The 13,976-nt window shown below is 43.9% G+C and overlaps 1 protein-coding gene and 1 pseudogene across 3 annotated transcripts in view; one reads left to right on the plus strand and one right to left on the minus strand.

The window, feature by feature from the left end:
* Positions 1 to 13,976, plus strand: part of Syt1 (synaptotagmin 1) — a 508,800-nt gene that overhangs the window by 489,708 nt on the left and 5,116 nt on the right. For all 3 annotated transcript variants that reach the window (XM_048418341.3, XM_048418342.3, XM_085683223.2), the window contains one exon: positions 12,351 to 12,484. In XM_048418341.3, coding sequence (XP_048274298.1) covers positions 12,351 to 12,484 — 134 coding nt within the window. The remainder of the gene's footprint in view (positions 1 to 12,350; positions 12,485 to 13,976) is intronic.
* Positions 11,907 to 12,316, minus strand: LOC125389655 (cytochrome c oxidase subunit 6B1 pseudogene; annotated as a pseudogene).

The following is a 13,976-nucleotide window of genomic DNA, read 5'->3' on the forward strand; positions in this document are numbered from 1 at the left end:
ATGGTCAAGAAAGCCCCACTCACTACCCAAGGTAGGGTTTAATCAAGGTAGGGTTTAAAAAAGGTATCTTTTTAAAAATTTATTTTATGTACATTGGTGTGAAAGTGTCAGATCCCCTAAACACTGGGGTTACAGACAGTTGTGAGTTGCCATGTGGGTACTGGGAATTGAACCCAGGTCCTCTGGAAGAATAGCCAATGCTCTTAATGCTAAGCTGTCTCTCCAGCCCCTCTATTGCTATCTTGAACCTGACATTTTCTGTTGTGTTCTATCCTGTGTTTCATAGGATATTTAACTGAATCCCTGCACTTACCCATAAATTTCCATAACCATCCCCCTTTCTCTGTGGTGACATGAGAAATGTATCTCGACACTGCCGGAAGCTCCCCGCATTGAGAACCACAGTTTGAGAGCTATGCTGTGGAAGGTGATTACATCACCTCTAAGAATCAGGAGGCAGTCAATCATCCATCATCTCAGAGAAGATTTAGAAGAAATGGGTATGACTGGGTAAATTGGTTCCCACCTTCAACTTTGGGAGTTTATTACTCAAAAATAGGCAGGGAAGAGATTTCAGGGGACACTCACTATCCCTGTCACCGAGGCCCGCTTCTAGACTTTGCTATTACATAAAAGCCTATAAGGGACCCTCTGATTTGAACCATTTAGAAATGCTTGTACAATCACTAGAGCCCTAACAGATGTAATCATCACTTCCTTCATCCAGTAATATAAGCTGAATTCAGTGAACATTATCCAAAGAATAAAGGATAAAAGGAATAGTATCTGAAGGTACTCAGAAGCTGGGTACCAGCTCAGAAGGCATTGAACAAAGCAACCACGATGAGGCTAATTCTTACCAAGAGAGAAGTCTTTGAAATAGAAGGCCACGGTCACCAGGGCCCGCGGTCACTGTGGTAGTTAAGGAAGAAGACAGTATCGTTATGCAACATTGTCAGAATTAAAACGGAAAGCATTGTGCATTATTCGGCTTTTAACTGCCACCTTCTAGTTCACATTGTAAATACAAAAAGCCTTTAGTGGCTCCTTTATATCTCATTGCTTAGAGCCAGCTGTTTGGCAATTATATTTCTATGAAGTTAGCACAAATTGACATTAGAACTGCCTGCAGGGAAGAAGGGGCTGGAAATGTTTTAGGGTTTTAGGGTAGAATATCGAATAGTAACGAAGACATTCCTATCGTACGAGTAGTTGGCCTTCCCAAAGTCCATCATTTAAGATGCAATTCTTCACTCAAAAACACATTTTCCCAAAAGAAGGTTGTTTTTATGTTAGTCAAGTAGCACGGAAGTCCTCCAATACCAGAGGAACAAAAAAGTACAAAAGAAAAAGGCCACAGGCAAAGAGGATCTGCTTCGTGCTGGAGATTTTGAAAGGGTTCTGATAGTTCGTACGTGGACATACAGGACAGTCTTCAGGGAAGAGGTGACCTCTGCGCCAAAGTCAGGATGGGCAAAGTAAGAGAGCGCATCACAGGCTGGGAGAATAATCTTAAAGCCACACATTTAAAGATCCGCGTGACGGATGCTCAGCAGTAGGGATGAGCGACAAGGCAAATGTTAGACTGAACCAGACATACCCTGGGTTCCGATGTGGCGCCACTGAAGACTTTTCATGGGTGGCGTGGTGACAAACAACCTTAGCAACCATACGAGGGATCCTTCTGGCCTTGAGCAGTGGCTATGGGTTAGGATGGACTCATCAAAGGAGACCATGAAGGAACCTTAACAGGTTGTAAAGACCAAATACAGAAGCAGAAGGAATCCTGGCCCCCAGATGCGTGACCTTTTGGCTGCAGGAAGTGGGAATTAAGGCGAAGAAAAGGCTTGTGGGGAAGAGAGGAAACTGAGCTGTGTCTGGCTGAAGGATAAGAAGAAGGACTGAGGTGGCTGTGGTCTGGTGGCATGTCACATGTTCTGGGCTGTTTCTGCAGAACGCTTGCCCACTGGGGTCACGTAGCTAAAGGAAAAACAGTTGACTTTCTACTTAGCTCAGATTTTTTGTGCTTCTGGGGTGATAGTTTTACAGGTAAAACTGAGCTGGTGACAGTGTTAGTGAAGACAATAAAGTCAGGTACAAGGTTCCATGTCTAGGAACTTCGTTTACCAGCGCTAAGTGACATTGGGAGTATCGGGTTGCTATGTAGAATGTCTGAGGAAAAAAAGCATAGAGGAAAAAAAATCTCATCAACTATGTTCAAATAATAGTTAAGATGGCAATCTCATAAACTATGTCAGCGAGGGTCTCGGGGCAGAGGAAATAAAAAAAGAAATTATCATCTGGTTCTCAAAGAGAAAAATGATAGGAACAAAATAACAGTTCCTGAAAATTATCTGTAGGAGAGGCTTTCTGAGCTATCTTTTGACGCTCAGTCTGCAGACTTGCTTATATCACCAGCCCCTCCGAAGATTAAGCTCATTAAAGCAAGTGAAAATTTCTGTACAGAGTGCCCAGGAAGGGTAGAGAAGGAAGGACAGGGACCAGAGCAGCAGGAGAGTGGGGTAGAGCTATGCCATTTCTCCTCTTCTTTCATGACCAAAAGACAATGATGGTCTGGGTGTGGTGGTGTGAGCCTTTAAGCCCAACACTCTGGAGGTCGAAGCAGGTGGATCGCTATCTGATCTATATAAGCAGTCCCAGGCCAGCTAGGGGACACTGTGAGACCCTGTCTCCCAGCTCTGTATTTAGAGTACAGAGGTGACAGTCGAGGATTGGAATGAATACAGCGCCTGGCATACTCTGTGGAGGTGACAGTTCGTCCTACATAGACATGGATCCTGGAGCACCAGAGCTAGATCAGTTTGACAGAAATTGGCTATTGGAAGGTCACCTTCAGCAAAGAAAGACCAATACTAATTGATATTATGAGAACATATGTGAATATGCATAAGTCTTTTACTCATGCTTGAATGTGAATCCAATGAACAAAATCAGTGGCACTGAACCCCATGCTCAGAAGGTGTCTTACTTAAGGTTTCAATTGCTGTGAAGAGACACCATGACCACAACAGTTCCTATAAAGGAAAATATTTAATGGGTTAGTTAATATTTAGAGGGTTAGTCCATTATCATCACAGTGGGACATGGTGCCATGCAGGCTGACATGGTACTAGAGCTGAGAAGTCGGACTTCTTGATTGGCAAGCAACCGGAAGTGGTCTGAGACACTGAACATGGCTTGAGCATATGAGACCTCAAAGCCCACACACAGTGACACACTTCCTCCAACAAAACCATACCCATTGCAGCAAAGCCACACCTCCTAATAATGCCACTCCTTGTGAGCTTATGGGAGCCAATTACATTCAAACTACCACAGAAGGGGATGGTCAAGTGACAGCTACAGACCTGCCTTGTCATCCTCAGAGACCCTCTAACCAAGCAATCATAAACCCTGCCATACAAGGCCTAAACTATTCATCCCCAGCCAGTGATCCTCTGTCAGCCTCTTACCCGAGGGAACTCATTGTTCCAAGTCATCATTGCCTTGGTGAAAGGTTCAGTAAATGGTATGTCAAATCATATTAGGGTAGCCTTAATGTAATGGTTTCCTGTCCCTCACTCTAGATGAGAAACAGAGGGATGAAGAGGAAAAAAAGAAGCAAGGAAAGGGAGGGAGGCAAGCAAGAAGGGAAGGAATGGGGAGAAGGGAAGGAAAGAAAGGAGGAAGGACAAAGGAAGAAAAACGGAGGGAAAGGAAAGGTTCTATAGCAAAGTAGAAACTAGAAGGAAGAAGCTAAATTATTATGAAATTTTCTTGTAATTAAAAAAATATTAAGGGGCTGGAAAGATGGCTCAGAGGTTAAGAGCACTGACTGCTCTTCCAGAGGTCCTGAGTTCAATTCCCAGCAACCACATGGTGGCTCATAACCATCTGTAATGAGATCTGGTGCCCTCTTCTGGCCTGCAGGCATACATGGAGGCAGAATGTTGTATACATAATAAAAAGTAAATCTTAAAAAAATATTAACAGGAAAGGGACACAGATATGAGACTTGCCAATAACTGGCATTATCACATCCCTGACAACAGATCTCAATAGAGAGCCCTCTTTACTTTCTCATTTTAGCAACACAAGAAAAGTGTTAACAAATAGTTCATGTATGACATGCCCAAATATGTCAACATTTTAGCTGGCTTCAGAACCTACCAATGCTAAATAGTTTTGACTCCTACTGTTCAGGATTGTCAGTGAAAACACTGACAATCTTCTGCTTAGGTCTCTGACTTTACCTCCCCAACTCTGTGTGATTTGAGCCATTTATCTCAATAGAGGGAGAAAACTTTGCAAACCCCAAATTAGTTTTCTGTCTTACACTTCAGGGTCACCCCATAAAGCAGTAATATTCTTTCTTTGATCGCATCCATGATTAAATTCTTCATGAGTCAATCCTTGGCTGAGAGAAGGCATAGCGCTAGGGAGCTTGTCTCTATAAGGAATGGGGCAGAGAAACTACCCACCCAGACCTCTCAAGGGCAGAAAGAACGCTTTGTTGAGGAATCAAGCTGCCAAGGCCATCTATGGGGAAAGGGGCAAAGTGATAAAAAAGCAAGTGGACCGCGCATGACAGCAGGGTGGGGGTGATCTGAGCTGGTGCAAGTTGTCCAGATTGATCCAGAACTAGGTACTCTTTCCAGAGGTAGTCGGGAGAAGGTTGACGGGGTTCGTGGAGGGTTTCCTAGTAAATCCAAAACTGTTATAAGAGTTCTGCCTTTCTAGCTAACAGAAACCTTCAGGCTTGTTTACCTTACAGCAATTCTCTGTTTACCCAGCCAGAGCCCTTGTGTTTAGGACAATGTCACCAGCTCTGCCGTTTGGGGGAAGGGGTGGCTTTGAACCCCACCGGCTCACTTCTGCAGCAAATGAGACTTCTTTTTATTTTAAAGCAAAACTAAAGATCAATTTATTTAGCAAATGAGTCTTTTTTTTCCTGCTTGCTGGATGTGGGCACCACCTCAGCAAAGTGAGTTAGGGGTCAGTCTGGGTCATAGAGACTGCCTTGGCTGTCACTTGCCCTAAACCATCATAATAGTACGCGTAACACCTTCCACGTGTGTGCTCTTAGAACTCTATAGTTAGCTATTATCATTTTCCCTAGCCTGCAGTTGAGGAGACGTGACACAAGAAAAGGTTAAAGAACGTGTGCATGACCACACAGCTGTGAGGAGCAGAGCCAAGATCCACGTTAGTCTGTTTTTAGCATCTGTGCTGACAAACATTATATTAAACTTTCTTCCTGGCATACCACCAAGGGCAGCAGGTTTTAAGACGAAAGACGGGGACGTGGGGTCTTGAGAAAAAACAAAAACATCAGACTTCCTAGGGCACTTTCTCACAGACATTATTGCAGTATAAAATGATAGAATGTGATTCTAAATGATAGAGATGGATGGATGGATGGATGGATGGATGATGGATGGATGGATGATGGATGGAATAGGTTTATATAAAACATAAATTACACTTCAAGTATTAAGGGCCATTATTATTTAAGCCTTTAAAAATCATCGTCAGTTTATATTTTATCCAATTCTAATAATTTTACCATAGAGATGAAAAGTATAGATATTACTCTGATTTATTTCGGATGACATGCTCAGTGTTCTTCTGTTTTTGTTAAAAGAACTGAACCTTTTTTAAGGCTTTCAATTTGAATATCAGAATAACCACTTTTAGGAAAGTGGAAAGAACATCAACATTTTTCAAAGTATGAGTTTTTAGATCGATCTATATATAAATATATAAATCTTCACTTCTTTACTTACTTCTGTACTGTACGGTACTGTGTGTCTGCAGGCCAGAAGAGGGCACCAGATCTCATTATAGATAGTTGTGAGCCACGATATGGTTGCTGGGAATTGAACTCATGACCTCTGGAAGAGTAGTCAATACTCCTAACCACTGAGCCATCTCTCTAGCCCTAGACCTATTAACTCTTGAAGATTGGAAAAGCCACTCAGGGTGCTTTTCTGGCATACCTACGACCCTGGGTTCAATCCCAAGTCACACACACACAAACATGCACACGTACACAGATACACACACACACCTACCTTGAAAGAACCTTGACTCTCATCCTCACACCTTGCTTAATAACCAAACAGAATCTCTTCCAAGATGGTTTCTTTATTAGTTTTCTGTTGCCAGTGTGAAAATATAATCAAACTATAACACAAACAACACTGCGTATTTCCTTAGAGTTGTATGGAGTTAGAGAAACCTCCCATTCATTTAGAGGAGAGGAAAACATACTAGAATAGACCTATTGTATGATGTGGTAACTGTAGTCAGTAAGAAACCTTCTTGAAAATCTCTATGGCAGTAAATATTCTCACCATGAAAAGTAAGTGAATGAAGCCTGTTTGCTAGCCCAATTCAACCACTCCACAATGTACATGCATTAAAACCACATTGCACATGATAAATACAGTTTCTTCTTGTTTGGTTTTGCGAGACAAGACAGAGACTTTGCGTAGCCTGGGCTGTCCTATAACTAGCTCTGGCCTCCAACAAGCTGGCCTTAAGTTCACACAAAATCTGCTTGCCTCTGACTCCTGAGCATGAGAGTTACAGACATGTATCAATGCTGCCCGCTGGACATGCAATTTCTATGACCCATTGTAAAATGTTAACAGAGAGGTCTAACACAACCCTCAGTGGACTCAAGTCCACGTGTGAACAGGATTATCCCTCCTGGAAGCTCTAGAGAAAAGAACACCCCTTGTCACAATTTTTGGGAGGGGGAGGTTGTTTGTTGGTTGGTTTGTCATTTCTAAATGTTTTCTCCTGGCAGACACCCACATGCCTGAGCTTATGATCCCCTCTTTCTCAAAAGCAAAACATGTTAGTTTACTCTTGCAAAACCATCATTTGAGAGTCTGTGGCAGAAACTGGAGGCCAGCCTGAGCTACGGAGTGAGTCCCAGGCAAGCCTGTATCAAATATAAATAAATAAAAGAGCCCAACACATTAGTATATGCCCGCCCCTTCCTCTGTTGTCACATTTCCTTCTGATCATAGCCAGCAAAGGCTCTTAGCATTCGTAAGGACTTATATGGAAAGAGCGGGCCCTTCAGGAAACCCCAGGCTGACCTCATTTGAAAGTGCTTGCTTTCAACACATTTGCCATGCCCTCTTGGCCACGCAGCATCCTTGCAGGTTCTCGAGATTAGGATGTCGTGTCTTTGCAAGAGTTATTATTCTGCCCACCATAATTGTGAGCATTAGGAACACACACTTTAATTTGCTGTATTAAAAAGACTTGTCAACATGGAAGCGTGCGAGTGGTCTGGAAAAAACCACATCAGAGTGTCCAGAGAAACCTCCAAGTCAGATCAGCTATTGTGACTGGGAGGAGATAAAGTCCAGCTAACCTGATTTCCAAGATGGAGAAAAGAAAAAAAAAAAAAAGACAGCCTTGCAGGTTGTCTGAAAGAAGGAATGACACTCAGAGCAAAGCCAAATGAGAGGCAGGCTAGGCCATGGCGATCTCATGGCTGTTTCACTGACAGAGAAGTCCTACTTTCTATTCTCTGTGTGGTGTGTGTGTGTGTGTGTGTGTGTGTGTGTGTGTGTGTGTGTATGAGCATGTGTGTGTAAATGTGAGTGAATATGTATATAAGCATGTGTGTGTGAGCATATGTGTGTATGTGTGCATGCACTATGCATGTGTGAGTACAAGCACCCCTGTACCATGAAGCATTTGTGGAGGTCAGAGGTCAACTTTGTGATGTCATTTCTGTCCTACCTTTCTGTGGCTTCTAGGAATAGGATTCAGGTCCTCAGGATTCCCTGATGCTGATTTCCAACTTCTCTTTTTTTTTTTTTTTTTTTTTTTTTGTTGAAGTCGCAGCCAAAGATCATCAGAAATTAGAGCAGAGAAAAAAACTCTTTCTTCCTACCAAAGCCTTAAAAGAAATAGACTAGCATTTTTTAAATAGAAAGGAAACAAATGAATGGCAGGCCACGTCTCTCTGTCTTGGGCCTCTCTGGGTGGCAGCAGGGATTAGATGTTGCTGAAGAAGGGTAGTCGGTATTTGGATGAGGAAGATGTTCATGACTGCTTACTGCTGGGAGCTGGAGGACCCCACAAGCCACAGGGACACCGAGTGTCTGAGGTGGTGGTCCAGTTTCATGTCTTGCATAATTCGCCACACTATTTACACGTTCCCAAAACCCCAAGGGAAGTTCCCAACGCCATGCCTAGTGTCTAGCTGCAGAACCCAAGAAAGGCCACATCAGTAAGTCCCATCTCAGCCTATTGTGTAATTTCCTTAAAATTGTACTTTATAACAGACACAATTGCCAGGACTTTTACCCCACCATGACACTGGGAGTTTACAAGGATTTGCTTTTTGGAATAACCCCTAAAACAGACCAAACTAAATCATACAGAGATCTGCTTTGTGGGAGCAAAGCTTTCAAAAATCTTTGCTTTCAAAAATCTGTCTGTCTGTCCTCCAAGGATAAGTGAGACTCACTACATGGCTGTCTTCCTTTTTAGGGGTCTCAGTGTCAAGCCAGGGAAACGAGAACAAGACTTGATCTCATAAAAATCACTAATGAGATAAACGAGAGATTAGTGCCATCTGCAAAGGGATCAGAATTCAGGACAAAACCTCGTGCAGTAAGGGAAGCCAGAGAACACTTGGGAATCGAGGCAGTCAAGGAGCAAAAGGTGGAGAAGCCTAGAGAAAAATGGAAAAACAGGCTAAGACTTCAGATTGCAGGGTCACAAAAAAATGATCCCTTGCCTGAGTGCAGCGCTGAAAAAAAAACATATCCCCAAACAACCTATATCCAAATATGTAGGCTTTGGGACAATAGGAAGAAGACCTTGCACTTACATTTTACTTGTTCATTTGACCCAAAATGGGGGGGGGGCTTTGGGGTAGAATGTAGCTAGGTGGCAGAATGAACCCATAACATGCACAAGTACACCCCAAAATCTTTATTATGTGTTAGACTGTTTAAGTAGACGGGTGAATATAGCATACGGTTTCTGTCCTTCAGTGGTATCTTAGGTGGGGTTTCTGTGCCTATAAAAAGACACCGTGACAACTGCCATGCTTATAAGGAAAACTGAGGTGGTGGCTCACAGTTCAGAGGTGCAGTGCATTCTCATCACGGTGAGAAGCATGGCGGGGAGCATGGCAGCATGGTGTCGACATGGTGTTTGTCTGCATCTTGATCAGAAAGCAACAGGACATTAACTGCGACTGGGGACAGACAGAGCCCAAGAAAACTAAAAGTCCACACCCACAGAGACACACTTCCTCCAACAAGGCTACCCCCACTCCAACAGAGCCACACCTCCTAATGATGCCCCTCCCTTTAGGGGCCATTTTCTTTCAAACCACCACTAGGAGTTACATTCTCCTGAGGCACAAAGAGAGGGAGGTGAAAACAACCTTTTTTATCTGCTGCTTTCTGAAACTATGTGGGCATTAGATTGCCTGTGTTATTTCTCCCAACCCAAGTTCTGAAAGGAGAGAGAAAATCTGAAAGGCTTAGCGGTAGTTATTTTGGATGATACTAATTTTTTTTTCTTTTTATCTTTGCCTCCTGATACTTTTCTATAATGAACTTGCATTATATATGAAATGGAAATTGCTCAAGAAAAACATTAGAGAGATTTCTTGCGAGGTGAAGGTATGTCGCTCACCCATTGGTAATGAAAGCTGTCCGCCGGTGCTCCCTCGCCCCTCCAGGGTCTGGCCTATTATTTTACCTTTGCCTAATGAGGCTTGAGGAAAAATGCTTAAACAATCATCCCGCCCCTTTCCTCATCACTTCTACACTGGATACTCTTTATTCCTTGCAAACGTATGAAGGAAGCTATTGTCATCCTGTCTAACACACACAGACAGACAGACAGACAGAGAGAGAGAGAGAGAGAGAGAGCGCTCGCACTAAGTGTGAACAAGTGCTGGATTCCCTTACTCAACCCTCTGTAGTGGCATTTCATTTGTTATTTTAATCAATAAACACTACCTGAAGATCAGAGAGTAAAACAGCTCACTGGTCAACCTTACAGACCAAGCAGTAGTAACACACACCTTTAATCCCAGTAGACCCACTAGTTGCCGTAGAAACTGGGCAGTGCACGCCTTTAATCCCAGCCCTAGAGAAGATTAGAAAGTGGGAGGAGACAGCACTCAGACTCAGTCTCATTCTGAGATTCCTGGAGGCAGGGTCGCCATTTCAGACTGAGGTCGAAGTAAGAGCCAGTGGCTGGCTGTTTTGTTTTTCTGACCTTCAGGCTGAATCCCAACTTCTCTGAGTTTTTATTAATCATGCATCAGCCCTCCCATCTCAGCTCCAATGCGTCCTCCACAGAGGCCCACTGAGCAATTCTGTTCCTACTTTATCTGATACTCTGCAGTTGCTGCTGTTTCCTGTCAGCTCCCGGCTCAGCCCCTCCCTTGTCCCATGCTCTTCAGTTTCAAATATCACACGAATCCCCTTTCTCTAAAAGCTGAACATCTGTTGCCCCACAAGTCCGAGCTCCCATCACAAAGACAGAGATCTATTGTATAACGTTGCTCCTATCACTAATAAGAGGACCTAATACTTCTCAGCCACTCAACCAATGCTGGCCGTGTGAATAAATAAATACGTGAAGGAAGTGGCCCCTTTGTCCCCTGCCAAGCAACAGCTAAGCCCTCTGCCAGCTCACAAAAGCCAACTGTTAAATTCCCAGAAACTTTACATGTCCGTTGTTAAACAGTTTGTGGCTTGAAAGGGGCCATGGTAAGTACATTTACACCACAGAGATCCACAAATGCTTCACCAAGACATTTTCCCCCAAAGAGATGGTTTCCCGGCATACCACTGTCCTTCCCTTCCGACGTGACTGGGAAATTCAGCTAGCATGCCAATAAGCCCGCCATAGAGAGCTTGCTTAAAATCTCCCAATGAAAAGTGCTGGACATTGGCAACATATTAAATAGAAGCTGCGTGATCACTCACCTGTGGGGGCTCAGTCTTTTCCTGTGCTAATTCGTGATCTAAAACATGTGGCTCTGACTGGTGAGAAGGCTCCAAGGGAAAGGGACCTGCTGCCAAATCTGATGACCTGAGTTTGAACCTCAGGACCCACGAGGGAAAAGGACGGACTCCCACAATCTGTCCTTTGGTCTCCACGCATACACTGTGGCATGCGCCCCACCACCACACACAAATACAACAAAATGTGTACCAGGTTTTCCTTTTAGGCCACTGACCAGCCTCCAAATCATGGCATGGGGACTTATTATGAGTTTTGAATGCTCAGCCCAGCTTAGGCTCCTTTCAGGCTAGCTCTTTTAACTTAAATTAACCTTCTCTTCCTTTACCCTTTTGCCTCGGGGCTTGTTACCTTTCTTACCTCTGTATCTCTCACTTTCATTGCTTCTCTGTGTCTGGCTGGCTGGCAGTTCTTGGGCTTTTGGCTCCAGATGCCCTCCTCTTCCTCCGTCATTCTCTTCTTCCCTCATTCCCCTTCTTGTAAGCCTACATTTCTCCTCCTGTTTATTCTCTCTGCCTGCCAGCAGCCCCGCCTATCCCTCTCCTGCCTAGTTATTGGCCATCCAGCTTTTTAGTAAACCAATCCGGTGCCTCAGGCAGGCAAGGTGAAACAGGTGCAACACATCTTTACGTAATGAAATGCACGTCCTTACAACGTTAAGCAAGTGCGGCGGAAACAAACGGAACCCATCTTGACACAGTTAAAGTAGCATTCCGCAGCAGAAACAAACGGAACCCGTCTTTGCATAGTTAAAAATATTCCACAACAAAATGTAATAAAATGTTTTGTTTGTTTTTTTTTTAAACTTTTCAGTGAAATTTGATTAGATGTTGCATCATGATTCAAGGTCCCAGGGTAGGGACCATCATATACCCAGGTCCCCCTTTACTGTATGGGGAGAGGACAGGGAACAGAGGAGAGGTGGGTGGGGCTGGGTCAGATCTTCCCAGGAAATGTGACTTCTACTCTGTGGTCATGCCAGGCTGAGACCCATGATATGGTGCAGAGTGACTTGTACACACACCAGTACCACTCACACACGGAGACACCAACCGCCCCCCTTTGTGGTCATTGCCTTCTCGCCGTGGTGGCAGTCCAGACGGTTCTGGTTTGGGAAGCGGCTGTCAAAGGGGGCGGTTTTGTAGTTCTTGATTTTGGTCTTGATGTCTTCAGCCCTGTTGCTGACTCCTAAAGACTCCCCAGGAGCAGCGGTAGTTCGACGTGACCCTTAGCAAAGATGCCAATGTCAGACCGTCATAAAATATTTTAGATAAAATAAACCACGCATCCGATCTCCTAAAGCTCCTGTATCTGTTTTTCAGACCCTTATGTCAAGATCCATCTGATGCAGAACGGCAAGAGGCTGAAGAAGAAGAAGACAACCATTAAGAAGAATACGCTGAACCCCTACTACAACGAGTCCTTCAGCTTTGAAGTTCCTTTCGAGCAAATCCAGGTAATGTCAGACACGCATGTGACCTTCCATTCAATTTCACGCCTTCAGATCCCATCAGTGACAAGCAGAGACCCTGCGAGTCATCAGTGCCCGGGGCCTCCATCAGAACTGCCCCGTGTACATTTGATGCCTGAGCCCGGCCAGCCAGGACTTAATAAGACACACAGTGTGAGAAGTGCTGATCCATCAGCTGGAACAGCCGGCGGCCTTCTGCTGAGCCGAAATAAGGTGGAAAATAGAAAACCAACAGAACCGCTTTGCTGTGTCAATAAGTTTGTCTATGGGATCCAAACGCCAAGAGAGAAAGGCCTTGCCTATTGACTCCCAGGCGACAATAAGCAATCTGCCTCTATAGAGTAAAAATAACCAGTCCCCAACCTTCCGACAGTGGCTCAGGCCCATTTTCGCATGCTAGGATTTGTGTGGATTTGCTTCTTTTCAACAGCTGTTAAGTAAGCAAATGCTACTGTTTCCCCAGCCCGTCACTTGTCCCGTAGCCTCCAGCTGTGAACACTTTGGGCCTTCTGGCAAATGCTGGAAACATCCGTTTTCGACCAGAATGTAGTTGGCAATATCTGCTCAGTGAACTTTTTTTTTTTTTGGAAACTAACACCTCCTGGCATTTTGTTTTGAATTCCACAAAACAAAACAAAGCAAGGTGTTGAGACGAAACGAAATCTTGTAAACCTACCCCTTTGGGCTACAATCCCATACCTACAAAAATACATCTCACCTATGAATTTCGAAAGGTACAAATATATTCAGAGGGAGGTGTATTAAATATAATAAAATAAAATTTGTAATCTGGGGTGTCATTTCAGAGGAGAGAGAGACCCGAGCTTGCCACCAATCAGATTGGGTTTGGGAACAGAAGATACCTCGGGCTGCCCTTGCCTTCACTGCTCCTACAATTTTGGTTTTTTGTTTTTTTCTTTTCTTTTTCTTTTAATCTGAGAATGCTATTCTCCCAGTCTTTGTATTTCCGTAAAGCAGTGGTTCTCAACCTTCCTAATGCCATGACCCTTTGATACAGGTTCTTCATGTTGTGGTGACCCCAACCACAAAATTGTTTTCACTACTACTTCCTGACTGTAACTTTGCTACTGTTATGAATCATTATGTACAAATCTGTGTTCTTCAATGGTCTTAGGCAACCCCTGTGAAAGGGCTGTTTGATCCCCCCCGTAGAGGTCATAACCCACAGGCTGAGCAGCACGACTCTAAAGACTACAGTGTCTTCACTGCTAACAGAGGGGCTTAGTTTTCTCTTAGGCTGAACTTAGGAGATGATGTACCTGCCTTCTATCTTCCTCACTCCCCCTGAAACATTCTGTGAAGGAAGCCAGTTGTGCAAATTTCTGAAAGTACGCAAAAAATATCTTGGTCACCACCATCAAAAAAAAAATGCCGAAATAAACTCCAGAGGTAACGGCAGAATAGATCTATTGAGTGCCCTGATCAATTCACTCGTCAGTAACGTAATCAAGTTTGT

This window comes from Myodes glareolus, chromosome 26 (genome assembly GCF_982192425.1).
Source record: "Myodes glareolus chromosome 26, mMyoGla1.1, whole genome shotgun sequence".
NCBI lineage: Eukaryota > Metazoa > Chordata > Mammalia > Rodentia > Cricetidae > Myodes > Myodes glareolus.